The 15,849-nt window shown below is 53.2% G+C and overlaps 5 protein-coding genes across 5 annotated transcripts; 3 read left to right on the forward strand and 2 right to left on the reverse strand.

The window, feature by feature from the left end:
- Window positions 1–1,377: 1,377 nt before the first annotated feature.
- On the reverse strand, window positions 1,378–4,337 carry J4E90_002469 (uncharacterized protein; the record flags this gene model as incomplete). Its single annotated transcript, XM_051432049.1, has 3 exons — window positions 1,378–3,399; window positions 3,450–3,990; window positions 4,057–4,337. 3 exons carry the CDS (start codon window positions 4,335–4,337, stop codon window positions 1,378–1,380), a joined length of 2,844 nt encoding a protein of 947 aa, XP_051293471.1.
- Window positions 4,338–5,025: 688 nt separating this feature from the next.
- J4E90_002470 (uncharacterized protein) lies at window positions 5,026–5,636 on the reverse strand (the record flags this gene model as incomplete). The annotated part of the gene is made up of 2 exons (XM_051432050.1): window positions 5,026–5,340; window positions 5,457–5,636. 2 exons carry the CDS (start codon window positions 5,634–5,636, stop codon window positions 5,026–5,028), a joined length of 495 nt encoding a protein of 164 aa, XP_051293472.1.
- A 631-nt stretch (window positions 5,637–6,267) lies between these two features.
- On the forward strand, window positions 6,268–7,474 carry J4E90_002471 (uncharacterized protein; the record flags this gene model as incomplete). Its single annotated transcript, XM_051432051.1, has 3 exons — window positions 6,268–6,614; window positions 6,719–7,108; window positions 7,156–7,474. 3 exons carry the CDS (start codon window positions 6,268–6,270, stop codon window positions 7,472–7,474), a joined length of 1,056 nt encoding a protein of 351 aa, XP_051293473.1.
- Window positions 7,475–8,310: 836 nt separating this feature from the next.
- On the forward strand, window positions 8,311–9,698 carry J4E90_002472 (uncharacterized protein; the record flags this gene model as incomplete). Its single annotated transcript, XM_051432052.1, has 4 exons — window positions 8,311–8,411; window positions 8,508–8,561; window positions 8,616–8,883; window positions 8,937–9,698. The coding sequence occupies 4 exons, from the start codon at window positions 8,311–8,313 to the stop codon at window positions 9,696–9,698; spliced, it is 1,185 nt and encodes a 394-aa protein (XP_051293474.1).
- Window positions 9,699–10,396: 698 nt separating this feature from the next.
- Window positions 10,397–11,995, forward strand: J4E90_002473 (uncharacterized protein; the record flags this gene model as incomplete). The annotated part of the gene is made up of 1 exon (XM_051432053.1): window positions 10,397–11,995. One exon carries the CDS (start codon window positions 10,397–10,399, stop codon window positions 11,993–11,995), a length of 1,599 nt encoding a protein of 532 aa, XP_051293475.1.
- Window positions 11,996–15,849: the final 3,854 nt, after the last annotated feature.

The raw sequence follows: 15,849 nt of genomic DNA on the forward strand, positions 1-15,849 counted from the left end.
GGCCGCTTGAGCGCGCGGCGAAAAGTCTTTTGAGGTTCCTCGGGCCCGCCGAAGCTTAGCCGGTGTCACGTGCCGGTCGGAGAAACGCGCGCGCCGACGCGCTAGTGCGGCGGCCATAAAAACTTCGCACCTCTGCGTACTGCTTCTGCTCCTCGCGGCGCAGGACGATAGTCCGTTTCCCCGGTTGCTTGAGGGTCATATTCCATGTCCCTTCATGTGTCGTCGACCTGCCAGAGAGAACATATTGCATCATCTATCATATACACTTTGTGGGGGCGCCTGTTTCTAGTGGCGCCTTCACTGGAAAAAGGTAGAACATACTTTCGTGACTCGCAGCCTTTGCTGCACCAGTACGCTCAAGTCGAGGTCCTATGCCTTCTGAGCAGCACTGAACGCGCAGATGTCTTACTTGTGGCCTTGCGGTGATTCGTATCATTTCTGTGAGCAAGCATCCATTACTCGATTGTTCCAAAGCTGGACTAGCGCTATATTCAGAGCAGTGAACCTCCCGGCGTCAAGTTGTCTGCAAATTGAGCGGCGCCGTTTTGTTGCACTCCAAAATGTATGCTCCATGACGCGAGTAGTCATTTTGACGTTATGGTCGTGGAATGTGTATGTCAGGAGCTGAACCCCTTCAAGGTGAATTCTCTGAAGACGACGGCGAACACGCGCCCTGGCGAGTTTAATCTATATCCGTTCCCCAATATGCTTCGCACCCTGTGAACACGCCATCGACGTAAATGTATGTGGTCTGAGAATATTCGCTTCTCCCGATATTGTCGTGCGGCGTTGACAGACTTGCGCCGTGGCGAACCCGAAAATATGGCCCTGTTGAGAACCTTGGAAGTATCAAAACCGGTGCAATTTGGCCAGGAGTACCACGACATGCTCACGGGCAATTGACCACAGTCAGACGATAGAAATACAGTCCAATGAATAAGGGTAAAATACTGTTTGCTATCGGATGTCGTGGAAATAAATACATATCGAATTGCTCGTTATTACGCGTATTTCACACGTGCGCTAAAGGCCCAAAAATTAATTCCTCAACTATGCGACCCTTCTCCTAGATACCAAAGTTATCTTCGTTTGCATGCCCTCTCATTACGTCAGTACGACTTTGTCTGAGGGCCAACGGTTGAAAATCACTCTGCCGTTGTGAATCCCGAGGTCGTTGCGGTCATATCCGCGGAAGAAACATCATGACTTCACTCATAGCAGTATATCAACACTACTGTGACATGTATCAATAGCGATCAAGAGTGATAGAAAAGAAGACTCGTTCATTCATTAGATCACCCCATGAAATAGCTAACACACAACCACGGGTACTACACTATATCATACACGGAACATCCGACTCCACCCTCTTACCCCTTAAGCGGCCTGTGTCTGCGTCTGCGTCTGACTAGCAGGCTGTTGCGTCCCGAGCAACCTCTGAAGGTCACCCAGACCAGCTCCAGCCCTCTTCTTCCTCTGCTTCCCGCCCTCTTTCTCCGCAAACGCCAAGCCCATCAACTTCCTCTTCTCCTCTTGAATGCCCAACACCCGCTCCTCTACACTACCTTCGACTACCAGACGAAAGACCTTCGTCTCGCGCTTCTGCCCTAATCGATGCACACGGTCCACGGCTTGATCTTCAATGGCAGGCGCCCACCACGAGTCCGCCAGAACGACTTGGTTTGCGGCAACGAGGTTCAAGCCGACACTGCACACGGCGAGTGAGGCGAGCATGATGGTCGTCTTTGGATCGGAGTCTAGCGCTTCGAGGGCGACGTCGCGTTGTGTGGCGGACATGGAGCCGTCTATGCGTACGTACTTCAGACCGTAGAGGGTGAGGTGTGGCTCTAGGAGATCGAGGAAAGAGGTCCATTGGCTGAAGATGATGGTCTTGTTTGTGGGGTCGTTGGCGGATGCCCGAAGAATGTCGAGAAGTGCCTCAACTTTGGTACTGGTGTTCTTCTCGAGAGATTGCCTGTCGGCGATCTGGTCCTGTGTCAACGGCGCGGGAGCAGCGCCGGACAGTTCCTTTGCGGGTTTCACCGTAGTAGTTGCGATGGAATCCAAGTCTGCACGGCACATGGGGCACTTGTGTTGGGTTTCGATGACGCGTTCTAGACAGGGAGTGCAGAAGACGTGAGCGCATTTGGTGATGACGGGCTCTTTGTATACGTCCAAGCAGATCGGACAGTCTTCCTGCGATTCGATGGAGAGTTGAAGCATCTTCTGGAGCGCGGCCTTGTTCTCTCCTGTAAGATCGACAACACCTTCTGCTTCGAGCTGCTTCATGATGGAGTCGAGGCGCTCTTCGCCCACGAGCTGCCAGTGGTTGCAAACTTGTCGCATTCGGAGCAGTACCTCAAGGAGATGGCGGTAAGTATCCCCGGCGTTCTTCTTCCCGATGTTGTGCTTGTAGACGTCCAGCGTACCCTTAGCCTGAGCCTCCAAGGCGTCGTACTTCTCCTGTCCATGCGGATGTAGCTTGATCTTATGCACGTATTCGGACAGCTCAGGTAATCGTAGGTCAATGAATGACATCTCCTTCTTGCGACGCAAACATATACCTGACATCAGCTGCTGGAGCACCTTGTGGCCTTGGACGTCGCCTTGCATGACTGGACGCATGATGGCACTGTGGAAGATTTCGAAAGAGTCAAGACCACCCGAAAGACTTAGGAAACGGACTTGAGAGTAGAGATCCTTGAGATTGTTGATGATTGGAGTGCCAGTAAGCGTCCAGCGGGACTGCGCGATCAAATTGGTGATGGCGATTGTCTTCTTGGCTTTCGGGTTCCTTATGCCATGGCCCTCATCGAGGATGACTCGGCGCCACTTGATAGAGAAGGGTCCGGATCGTCGTGGAACAGTAGGCTTCGTCTGCGAGTACCAGTCAGAAGCAACAGACTCGTAAGTGCTGATCACGACATCGTAGTTTTCGATCGACTTGGGTGTGATGGGTTCCTTCCTTTGACCGTGCCAGAACATAACACGAAGAGCGTGTTCGGGCTTGACATGCTTCTTCATCTGAGTGCTCCAGTTGCTCATCACCAATACGGGAGCGAGGATCAGCGTGGCACCGGATGAATCGTCTGCGCGGAGGTTCAGTGCACGATCCGCCAGAATGAGCGAGATGGTCTGAATAGTCTTTCCCAGGCCCATGTCATCGGCCAGGATACCCCCAGAAGCTAGTGTTGGATTCTTGATCGAGAAGCTCGTTGCTACGTTCGTGAAGGCGTTCTGGTCGCGAGTGTGTCGTCGCCAAAGCTGGACCACTTCTTTGGTGTTCGGTGCTGGTAGTCTGGGGCTTTCCTTGTCGAGCATCCATTGCAGGCCTTGCAGCTGGAAGGGGTGCAGCTCAGTGAGAAGAGCGTCGGGTTGGGGCGCTTGTGGCATTTTCGCCTGCCGAATGTTAGTGGTAGATACTGGTGTCGCACGTGCGCATCACTTACCAGGTCTTCTTCCTTGACGCCGTACTCTTCCACCATCTCCTCGACGTTTCTTGGGTTGAAGCGTAGGCTTCCGCCGATGATGTCCTCTATACTAGGCCCTGGCACGAGACCTGGTCCCTGTGAAGAGCTACCAGCAAATTCGCCCATGCTACTCTCGGGTGCCTGGCTACCCGCAACACCCACGACGGCAGCGCCCTTCTTTTTGGCCTCTTTGGCGGCTTGCTTGGCTATACGCTCGCGTTCCCTCGCAGCCGCCTTCGCAGCCGCAGCTTCCTTGCGCTGTTGGTCTGAAGCATGTCCGATAGGAAGTCCGTCGCGTCGCATCCGTGTCATGAGCTGTTGCTCCACGGCTGGGTCATTAGTGCCGTATAGCTTAAGCTGCATAGGGCAGTCATATTCGCCCTTCTCCTCTGTGAGCTGCGCCTCGATAAGCAGACTGCGCTCGTCCATGTATTTGGCCAACTTGGATGCGGGTCCTCGTGGAAGGTGTCCGATCTGTGCACCTTGTACGTTGCTCACTTTGATCGCATTACTGTCAAACCTATTGTGGGGTTCGCGACTCAGAATCACCATCTCGCCCTTCGTTGCGTATCCATTGTAGAATCACAAGCCCACAACCTTGTCGTCCTTGATGCCATATAGTATGTAGTCGTACTGCTGCTGGTTGTATGCTTGCGTCGCATCCGGGACTTCCTGGGAGGCGTCGTCTTCGTCGTCTTCGTCGATAAAGATGGCGTCTGCTTGCGACGAGCCAGATGTAGTGCGTTGCGCTTGGTTGTGCGATGTACGAGCTTGCTTGGGTGCGCGGTGCGGGCTCGAAGAGTAGGCGGGCGCATCGTCGTCTCCTGTGAGGTCAATGGCCTCGTAGGCGCGTCGTTTAGGAGGCATTGCGCGTCGAACAATAGGTGCTGGGAGATACGAGAGATGAATTGTGCGACGGCGGGGAAGGCTTTATGACGTTTGTCGCACGAGGGTGTTCGCGAAATTTCGCGACCGTTGGACGGGGGAGGAGACGATAAGGGGATAAGGGTTTCAGGTACCTGGCACGCTAAGGCGCGGAAGCAGGTGACATCACAGACAGGGGTTGCCAGGCACGCTCCGATTGCGGTTTGGTCAAGGAGATGAGGAGACGCAAATCGCAATCAACGGTCGAGTTACTCTCCAGATATACCTGTGAGGATACAGTGTCTTTGTCTTGGACGCCCAAGACATGCGCTCAATCGGCAAACAAAGCGACCAGTCTTTTCTTGTAGCGGTGCGCAACATGAGACGAGAAAACGACGAAGCGCATCGGCACCTTTTGCTGTAAAGAGACCGTCTATTCGATACATCGTGAGCGAAAGAGCATTTCAGGCGATTGGAGAACTCAATCCACTGCCAGATGCTCATCGTGACTCTGCTGGCTGTTACATGATGCGTTCATTATTGTAAGATTCCGTGCCTTAAGCTACTTCCCTAGACGTCCCCCTTCCATTACACCCTTCTACCCTAATTTGCTATCACGTATGCCATGGGCAAGCACTTTCGCCCCATAGGTCTCAGCCGACACTGCCGTCCCGCATCAGCCCATGTCTCATCAGAATTGTACAAACAGCGGCGGGAACAAGAAGAGGATGAACTGCACAATTGGCGGGATGGAGCCCAGAATGCCCCTGCACAGCTTCGCCAGTCGCACGCTGCCGTTCTCCTGCTCCGCTTCGTAGTATCCGCAAACGATGCTGCCGATGAGCCAGAGCAACAGCAAGGTCAGCATGATGGCGTACCAGGCGGCGTGCAAATGGTACGGATTGGTGCCCCAAGACTCCCAGAGGCTGCGGAGGTTGTAGTAGATGATGCTGCGCAGTGGGACGCCGTCGTATTGCAGTTTGTAGATTGTCTTCCATTTCGCCAACTGTACAGAGAAGCGAGTCAGCCACCTTGTCGGCAACAAATGAAGGATGCAATGTCTTGGGCGATGCAGAGCGAGCGACGACGCTTTGGCGATGAGCCTCGATGAGCTCGACATACTCTGCCCCTGGCCTTTTCCTCTGCCAACGCACGCTCATACGCTTCTGCCGTCTCGGCTTCTGCCTTCTCACGCGCCTCGGCCAGAAAGTCTTCGATGTCGAGGATGAGGTATTTGGCGATGACGTCACGCTGCTTCTTGATCAAGGCGTCTTTGGCCGCCAGCTCTTCCGCGACGGGCATTGCGGGGCTGGTAAGCGTGTTGCTCTTGTGGGTGCGATAGTGAAGGCTGTGGTGGAGGGGTTGAAGCGGAAGAGGTAATGCAGCAGACGACCTCTTGTCTGTTCGGGCAAGCTCTGGCAACGGCGTATCTGCTATCTGCTGACGTGGGAGAAAGCGCGAGTGGATTGTTGCTGGGGAAAGTGCATCTGGAAATGCGTCCAGTGCAGGAGCTGCTGCGATGGATGTCCTATGACCACCAGTCACGCCTGCCTCATCTGAGGAATTCATCATGCTCCAATGCACACACTTGGTCCGCCTGCAGGCCTCCTTGCAGACTACCTCGGCGACTGCATGTCAGTGAGCCCCAGCTACATTGTGGTGTCTTAGTATTGTTCATCGCACATGGCTTCTGGTGCTAGAGTAGTAGTTCAGATTCCCGGGAGGGGCACCCTTATTCGCAGGCGGATACGGGTGCCACACCAAGGACCTTGGGCGTACTATCGTGCGACTCGAGGGCTACACAAACGGGAAGCGTGGAAAGGGCGTCTGATGCATGTGCAAATGGCTTGCTATTGTTCTGCGAACACGGTTGAAAAGAGCATGGCTACCGTTGGTTTTCTGCCAAGCAGCGGACATAAGCTCGCACCCCACTATGGCCTTGAACTTCATTCGCGCCTGGCTCGAGACCAACTTCCTGTCGCCATATCGCCTGCTGCGCGCATTGCTACCTGCGAGCGCATATCCCACCAACCCCAAGGCAAAAGGCGTCAGGGAAAGAATGCCGAAATACTACCACGACGACGAGGCATGGGCGGACATTGAGCCACTTCCCCAGGATGACGGCGGCCTGCATCCGCTCGCTGCCATCGCATACACGGAGGAGTACAGCGAGGCCATGGGCTACCTGCGCGCCGTCATGGCAAAGAACGAGTTCAGCGAGCGGGTGCTCGGCCTCACGGAGCACATCATCAGCATGAACCCCGCGCACTACACTGTCTGGTACGTCGTATGCTCGGTCAAGTTGCGGAGTTTCGGAGGAGACACTGCCTACCAGCAGTCGCACAGGGAGCTCTCCAACACCCACCCTGCTAACCCACCCGCAGGCTCTACCGCGCCAAAACCATCTCTGAGATTGGTCGATCACTGAAGGATGAAATCGCATGGCTCAACCCGACCGCACTAAAGCACCTCAAGAACTACCAGATCTGGCACCATCGACACACCATCATCGACGAGCTCGGCTCATGTGAGGGCGAACCAGAGTTCATAAACTCCATGTTGGAATTGGACTCCAAGAACTACCATGTGTGGAGCTACAGGCAATGGCTGGTCAAGCGCTTCGATCTCTTCGACAAGCCCGAAGAGCTCGAGTGGACACACAGCATGATCGAGGAAGATGTGCGCAACAACTCTGCCTGGAACCATCGCTACTACCTAGTCGTTGGCGGTAGAGAGGAGAAGCCAAGCGCAGATCTTGTGAATCGGGAGATAGAGTATGTCTGTTATCGCCCCAAGCTGCTCGACGATACTAACCCCATAGGTACACCAAAGCAGCCATCCGGAAAGCGCCCCAGAACCAGAGCCCATGGAACTATGTCTTGGGTATCATTCGCGCAGCGGAACTTCCCAAGTCTACCCTCAAGGACTTCGCGGGTGAATTCGCTGATGTGCAGAGGCCAGACGACGTCCACTCAAGCCACGCTCTTGATCTCCTAGCCGACATCTATGCGGAAGAAGAGAACAGCAAAGAAAATGCGGAGAAAGCCCTGGAGCTGTTGGCGACAAAGTACGATCCGATCCGAGCAAACTACTGGAACTTTAGGAAAGGCCTCCTCGATCAACCAAAGGTTGCTGCGTAAACCCCACGATTAGCGTAAACTTGAGAAGCATTACAGAGATACCCAACTAGCGTTTTCAACATGGTCTGCGGATCCGCATGATCTGTTCCGACGTCCGCATGCAGTTTTCGTTCTGGGGAAGCCCTGTCTGAAACGTCGATAGCTATCGCAGGAAAGTTGCATCGTGATGGGAGCATGGACGCGTCTTCCACTCATGTGCGAGAGTTTTCCTTTCCGTCGGGGATCGCTCGCGCCAATCCCGCAGCCGTCATGTCATCCTAACATCAGCCTCCCAGCCAACCCCGTCTTCACCGTCTCGCCGAGTTGTTATCGGCTCCGGGCCTTCTGGACTCATCACCCGCATAGACAACTGATGCGCGTCCTCTGATAGGCAAGGCCGCGCCAAGTCCACCACTGTTTGGAGGCGGCAAACCCTGGCAGAAAATGGTCCCGCCGTTGATAACCGCTTCTGGAAATCCAAACCCTGGCCCAAGCTGCTGCATACCGGTCTCATGCTTGTGTCATTTTGCAGTCGCAGCGTGGTCGCTTGTTCCTTATCGAGAATCTATAGGGTAATTTATGCACTTTATAGGGTAATCGATACAACACATCGTGGATTCGGTGTGCCACAGTGCTGCCTTTACCCCTCTGGCTCCAGGACCTGGACACTAGGGTTGCGGGTGCTTGCGGAGCGATAAGCCATCATGGTAGAGATAAAGGAGTGACTCTTGTACCCTTAGACTGCGACCAAACAAAGCGTTTCTGAACACCAAACATCAAGCTCTTCGTCTACTTCTCATCTTACACTTGCTTCTAATACAATTCTGTGATACCCCAATCCTTTCCCTACTTTCATCATGGCCGTCAAGGAGTGCTACATCGACGAGGCGCCCCAGCGAAACCCATGGGTTCAGACTCCGCTGAGAGAGTCGTACGCGCTGTCTGAAGCAGCGGGATGGTACGGTCACACTCCCTCTCACCTTAGCCCCTCTCTTCGCTTTCACGTCACAACATGGCCCCATCTTCAAGAAAAGGGAATTCTAAATCGTAGAAGCAGAATCTTTCTCAAGCTGGAAAATCTCCAACCTTCTGGATCATTCAAGTCACGGTAAGCATCGATCCCTTCAGCCGCTACTCAATAGTGTACTGATTCGTCTACCAGAGGAATTGGCAACTACATCCTCCGTCGTCTCGCAGAACTCCCAGAAGGCTCGCGCCCTCACATATTCGCATCCAGCGGTGGCAATGCAGGTCTCGCTGCCGTCCACTCTGCTCGCGCTCTCAACTTACCGTGCACTGTCGTTGTACCCACCGCCACAGCACCTTTGATGGTTGCCAAACTACGAGCAGCGGGCGCGTACGAGGTTATCCAATACGGTGCAGCTTGGAAAGATGCAGACACATATCTCAAGGAGCATGTAATGCCCTACGTACGGTCCTCTCCAGGTATACAATTTGACTGAGACACTGACGCATCCATCAGGCACAAACTTCGACCATCTACTGCCCACCCTTTGATCACCCAGACATCTGGCAAGGCAACAGCACCTGCATGGACGAGATCGCGGCTCAACTCCCAGGCGAGCCAGACGTACTGATCTGCTCTGTCGGCGGCGGCGGCCTAATCAACGGTATCTGCCAGTCTATGGATAAACACCAAATGAGTAAGACAACCATCCTCGCCATGGAGACTGCTGGCGCCGAGAGTCTCAACGCAGCGCTCCAAGCGAAGGAACTCATCACACTACCCAAGATCACATCACAAGCAACAAGCCTAGGCTGCGCCCGCGTAACAGACGCAACCTTCAAATATGCACAGCGAGGCAACGTTCGAAGCATCGTTCTACCCGACGCAGAAGCAGCGATGGGCTGTTGGCGCCTCGCAGACGACGAGCGCATCATGGTAGAGCTCGCCTGCGGTATTAACGTCGCTCTATGCTATGATGGACGACTCGAGAAGGCCCTCGGCCGCCCAGTCCGCCCAGAAGACAAGGTCGTCATTGTGCTTTGTGGCGGTAGCAATGTCACGAGCAAGATGTTGTGTGATTGGAGGAACGAGTATGCGTACATTGAAGAAGAGACTGAGGCTAGGAGGCGCAAGAGCGATTCTGCGCTTGGTAGTGAGACACAGAGTGAGACGGGTAGTGTGAAGGATGTCGATATGGGAATGGGTAATGTCCCAAGTGAGTACAGTAAGCCTCTGGTGATTGAGGGTATTGAGGTTGGCTGCGTAGAGTGCTCATAGGAGTAACTTCTTTTCCTTTTCCTTTTTCACGAATCTCCTTGCGCTCAGCCTCATATACTGAGACGTTTCCATGATAGCGTTGAATGGCAAGAACTTTACGTTCAATCTCCATGCGTTCATTCACTATTTATTTTTCGTGGTGCTTGGTGTTGCCTTAGCTGCTGGGCTATGTCTGCTACCTCTCGAGAAGGTCTTTTGGCAAGGCTCCAGGGCATCACGATGCGTCGTCTCTCTCGTTGCTTTCACTCTTAACATGTTCTGAGTTCACACTGCTACTAGCGTTAGATGCTGTCACTGGTCTGACTTGCCTTGCGCGACAATGCTTTTACAAAAAAGGTAACCTGCTCATGATATCATGAGGCAAAAGCGAAGGATGTAAGAGGTGAATTGCTTTGTTTAGTCGTCTGGAGCGCTCAGAACAAGGCCTGTATAGTCTGGAGCGCTGTTCTATCTTGTAACGCTTTGTCTTACACGCCCGTACTGTGACTCGAAATACGATGTTTGACTTCATTCAAGAGTATTGTATGCATTGTCGTTCTGGTGCGCGCGTATTATCTCACTCCACATCACGTCTCCGCTACCCTTCTTGCGTAACCACTGCTCACTACCTTATCGACTACGTCCACACCGTAAAATTAGACGTGCCCTCCCGTTAGTCACCGAAAGAGAGGTCATAACCATTTAGAGCTCATTCCGCCATGGCTAGCCCGCGAACAGTCATTAACCCATTTACCAAGAATGAACACCGCATGCGACGGAACACGAGGGGTACGAAATGGGTCACAGCTGGTCCTTCGACGGTAGTTAAACAGAACCTTGACACTGAGCAGCGGCCAAAACAGCCCAACCATTACAAGTTCAGTTTACTCAGCGACTCAAATGACGGGCCCACCGAGACGCGTGTGTCGTCATCGATAAGACACGAGACAAAACCACCATCACTATCTTCAAAGCCTTCTGCAACCAATACGAAGGTATCATACCAGGAAAGCTATGTAGTAGCACCAAGACTTCTCGACTTCTCGAAGCTTGAACAGACCTGGAAGATATCAGACTCGGCCGTCCTTCCTCGCTGTTCAGCGTCAACAGTACGGCCTGAGCAAGGAACAAAGCGCATGCGGAAGAACCAGATTTTGGATAAACCATCTGATGCTGATGAAGCTACAATCCGGAAGCAAAAACGTGAACAGAAGCAAGCTGTTTCCGGTCCGACTCATTGGTACCGCACAGCTAAGAACATCTACACTGCAGGCCCAAAGGGTGAGGGACAGAAGGTTTGGGAAGCGTACCAGCAGACACTTGGCCATAAGAAAGCTGATAATGGGCCCTCTGAGATCAGGCCTCCCGAAACAATGGTGAAAGTGAAGATCGAAAGGCGACCGCCTTGTCCTCTTCCACCCCCAACAAGTCCTGATGGAGTTCTCTTCCCACCGCTGCGGCCGCGGACGTCTCATACTGATAACAGTAACAAAGTAAACATACCCGACAGGCCAGATGCGCGGAGAGATTCTGGCTTCTTGAGCTCAATCTATGGACCACCGATAGCCGCTGAAAGAACAGTTGGATCAATAGTTGATGTGAGCAACGCTCACCCTCCCTTCCCAAGAATAGACACAGCACCGAAGGTACGAAGAGCTAAAGACGTGCCAATCGTAGATTTCCAACAGCCCGCTGAGAAGGAAGAGTCCAACTCATGGTGGAAACATTCGCCTTCCAGAGCACCTCAATCTTTGAAGTCCAAGATCTCACGTCCTGTCCCACTAATAGAACCAATCCAAGATACCACAGTCAACGTAACTGTAGAACGCGGTAGAATTGCCGGACCTACAGCTGAACTTCCCCTTCCCGTAACCCGCACTGACGTTCCCTTTTCCCAGCCGTCTTACGTCCATGAGAAGACTAAAGAAACTGGCCGACCCTCACCTCGAGCTTTTCATCTCCCTGGGTTCCATCTCAGTCCTGCTAAGAGCAAACGCAACGGCCGAGGGAAAGCAAATGTAGATGCGAACGACGACGCTCACTCGACACACTGGCACGACAAGGTCGTAGGACCAACGTTGAAGACCGGTAAGTCGTTGAAGCAAACTGCTATGCAGACTCTAGACAGCGTACACTCAGGGAGAAAGAAGACATTTTCGGAAATTAGCTTTGCGTGCCAGGGTAGGGTAGACGATGGACTGGATAGGTATCAGGTCAGTGAACAAAACTCGTCAAGCGACGATGAAGAGGACCTGTATCCTGAACCGTTGTTCTATGGTAAGATGTTAGGCAGAGATAAGAAGTTATCTGGACCTTAACTTGGGGTTTTGAAGGACTAATGAGGCCCTCCTTCGCGTCACTTCTTTCATGGAAGGCCGGATGACGTTTCCATTGTACTATTTTCTATTTATTCATCCTCTGATAATCTCACTGTGGACAGCTTTCGAGCAAGCGTCAAGACGCGCTTGTATTCATATGATAATACATTCATCCTTCACTTGTATTATCTACACCCCTCACACCGAGGCAACCCTTCAACTCGTATCCCCGTGAAAGACCATTACGCAGCCCGACATTGATGAGACGCGGGCATACCATTCGGACGCCTGACATGGCACTACACTGCTCGCATGATCACTTCTCCAAAAGCCGCAACACTCCCCGACCCAATCGTAGTCCTAGCGCTCTGATCATAAATCTGAACCTTGGCGCGCCAGGTATTCTCTAGACCAGGGTAGTAATACTGCACATCCCTATCTATCTGCTGGTAGTCCGAATCAGTGTTGAGCAGACAGGCGTCTTGCGAGTCGCTGAAGCAGTCAACAAAGTCGAGACCGCCGTTGGTAAAGTACGTCCTCGTACGTTTTGCGCTTGTCAAGTATACTTGCGGCCACAGAGCGACAAACTTTACATGCTATCCATCCTTTGCCTTGTCCAGCGAAACATCGGCATCTACATGTGTTCTGATGCCATTCAACTCCGACAACGCAGCAATGAGATCCTTCTGCGGCCCACCCAGATGCTCCAACACCTTCACTAGATTCTCTGTTTTGGGAATGAGCTTGTTTTGCGCTATTTTGATGAAAGAAGCGAGTGGTTTGAAAGCAGTTGCTGCTATCTCCTCGAGCAGGTAGTGTTGGTGATCCAGCGGTGTGGTGGACGAGTTGGACATATTGAGGAAGCTTGAAGTCGAGCCTGCTTCGCTTTCTTCGCTACGTGCGATCTGCTGTTTGGCAAGTCGATCGCGATCAACTACCGCATAAGTGATTGTAGCCTTGAGTCCTAGCGGCATTTCTTCGGTGCACACCACCCCATCTGGCTGGCTACACAGGGTCGCTTTGTATTCCGACCCATGCTGCCCAACGAGAAAAGTGGACACGTTTGACATGGAACTCGGCTGGATGCGGATCGTGGCAGATGAGTGTGGCCAGAATATCTGGGATAGCACAGAATGATTGTGCAGGATCTGGAGAATGCCATCGGCGTTGAGGCCGTCTGGGAGCGGGTATGTGCTTTTGCTGCCTGTTTTGGTAGAATACAAGACTTGCCACTTGTCAGATATCCACTGAATATACCTGCCAGTTGCTGGCGAAGGCACACGTACAAGATGCCATTATACGAGATTTGTCTCCCTGAACTTGATTACTAGCAATGTGTCGCCTCTTCAGTAACGAAGGGGAGGATGCTGATGAAGTCAGGCCGTGGGCACCAAGGTAGTAGCGGTCGTGCCTTTGACTCCGGAGAATGACGTTGTTTGCAAACCGGGGTGGTGGAGAAGCTTCTAAACAAATGCTTAAACGGCAGCCGCGGCAGCGGAGAAGTTTCGGAAGCAATGTCTGAACGGTAATGACGGCACTGGCCTTGTAGTGTATTCAATAGCCTTGCATCATCACCTCTGTACCAACTCAAGCCCTATGCAAACATCTAGTGATAGTGATATACACGTGTATGACGCAGAAGCTGTTCACACTGCTTGGAAATGGACTAAAGTATGAAGGAGCGTGGGAAGCTTACTTAGGACTGAGTCTCGTATTCTTAGGCAGATGTGGAACGGCGTCGCGTGCTGCAGTCTCTAAATAGTTGCATGCAGAACTAAATGTGAAGGATGCCGGTATCAGATGGCTGTATTGACTACTAGAGTGAGATATTCTGACATTGCACAGTCCATCCGAGCTGGAGGCGGAGGATTATGGAGTTGCTCGCACAGGCCACGTGCTGCCAGAGTTTTTGGAAAGCTAAAAGAGGGTAAAATAGTTTCGAAACGGGTTGCCTGACCGTTTTGGCCCCGGCTGATCATCCGCCGTGCATCCGGCGGAGAACGGATGGTCCCAGTGTAGTAAATTATGGGCATGGAAACGAGGATATGCATGAGATGGGGTATTATTAGGCTGGTGAAGATGGGAGGCTGGTAAGATTTAGCATGATGGAGGAGGAGTGGCAAATGCAGGCGCCTGCAGGCTGGGACGAGGAACACGATGAAGCGACTGGAGATGGGACAAGTTTTGGGCTGTGTCGATTGCGAAGATTGCAGAGCTTTAGCCCGGGTTTGTACTCGTGATGTTCATGGAAGGGCGTTGGTGTCTTGACTACGAGTAAGCCGAGACTGATAACTGCGAACTTCATCAGCATCGTCTGCATAGTGGGACGGGCCCTGGGGCGTAGGTGATGAGGCACGGGCGGGAACAGGCGCAACTCATGGCAGTCTCCATCCTCCCGTCAACTCACGCGACGGCCCACTGACCAAGACCAACGTGGCCTCATGAGAGATCCGAACGCGCCACTGCTAAGAAGGATGTTTCCCTATTAGCAGCCTGGCGCATCATTGCCATGGTCTCGTACTACCCCACGATGCAGCCATGGACGAAAATAACCGTGCAGCAAGAAACGAAACAAAACTACCTTAAGGCAGCTAGAGGGCCGACGATATCCAGGTAAATATCATGGTCGGAGGCTAGTGAGTCGATCCGAAGGGAATTAGCATGCGTTGTGCCTGGTCGTGCAGCAGACCCTGGGCGCACAATGCAGCAGCGCTCACATCACGACAGCGGCATTGATAGCTGCTTACAGCCAAGGCTTCTTGGATTGATCCAGATGGGCTGCTGATGAAGTGCGAGCGGGCGTGCGGATCCTTTATTCGAGTCGTTGCCAGCGGGCCATGGCGCGACCGAGCTTGCTCAAGGGCGGATCGGAGACACGCAGGTGCCGTGGTGTCTTGCTGTTGCTGTCTTGTCGGGACTCGATGTCGCCCTTGGACTTGACGAGAGGTGGGCCGCTATCAGAGCGGGGCGGCGCCTTCCCTCTCGTCTTGGAGGCTCCTTCCCGCCGCCATTGGTCGTCTGAGTTTGCTGCGCGCTTCCCGCAAGCTTAATCCGCCCTAGCGCCCACTCTGCGTGATGCACAGGCCCTGCACCCTTCAACCACTCACCGGCGACAACCACCATGTCGCGTTTTGCAGGCGTCAAACGTCTTGCATTCATTGGACGTCAGCCACTCAATGCCCTGCCGACCGCGACGCCAGCTCGCTGGACAGAGTTCGCTCCCGAGGGCACGAGGCGTGGGCATGGCTTTGTTCCTCGTTTTACCTATACCTCGGACGGCCCTCACAACGTCTGGAGGCGCAAGAGCAGACACGCACAACTGACCCATCCAACGGCCTTGCGAGGAAAACTGCCATTGCCACGCTGACTGACGGCATAAGCACCCTGTCAGATTTGCCCTTAAACCAAGCTCTTCGCGCTGCAGTGTCCAGGTCTGGATGCGCGTCGTTTGTAAATCGTCTATCGACTTCATCCGGGCGTCTATTTCTGGGCCACCACTCCCCTCCTCGCTCTGCGCGCCATTGGCATCCAGCTCGTCTCCCCACCCAGCCTATCAGACGCCCACCTGCAGTACTCCCAGCAGCCTTCCTCTAGGCGCCATACATTTAGAACGTTGTAAGTACCCGCCCGCTTTCCCATCGCAACCTTCTCCACCTGCTACCATCCGTGCTCCCCACTATCCAATCCTCGACCGTTCCCTCCTCGAAGCGCCCTGAGCCTAAAAGCCCAGCGCTTCGCCCATTGCTAGACCTCGTCTTTTCTCCAGCAGGTCTCTTATTGTAATACGTCGTGCGTCTTTTATCATTTGTCTCTCTTACCCTCTTGCGACTGGTCTAAGCTGGCCTGGATTTTGG

The sequence above is a fragment of the Alternaria incomplexa genome (assembly GCF_024043165.1).
Source record: "Alternaria incomplexa strain BMP 0042 chromosome Unknown scaffold_3, whole genome shotgun sequence".
Classification (NCBI taxonomy): Eukaryota; Fungi; Ascomycota; class Dothideomycetes; order Pleosporales; family Pleosporaceae; genus Alternaria; species Alternaria incomplexa.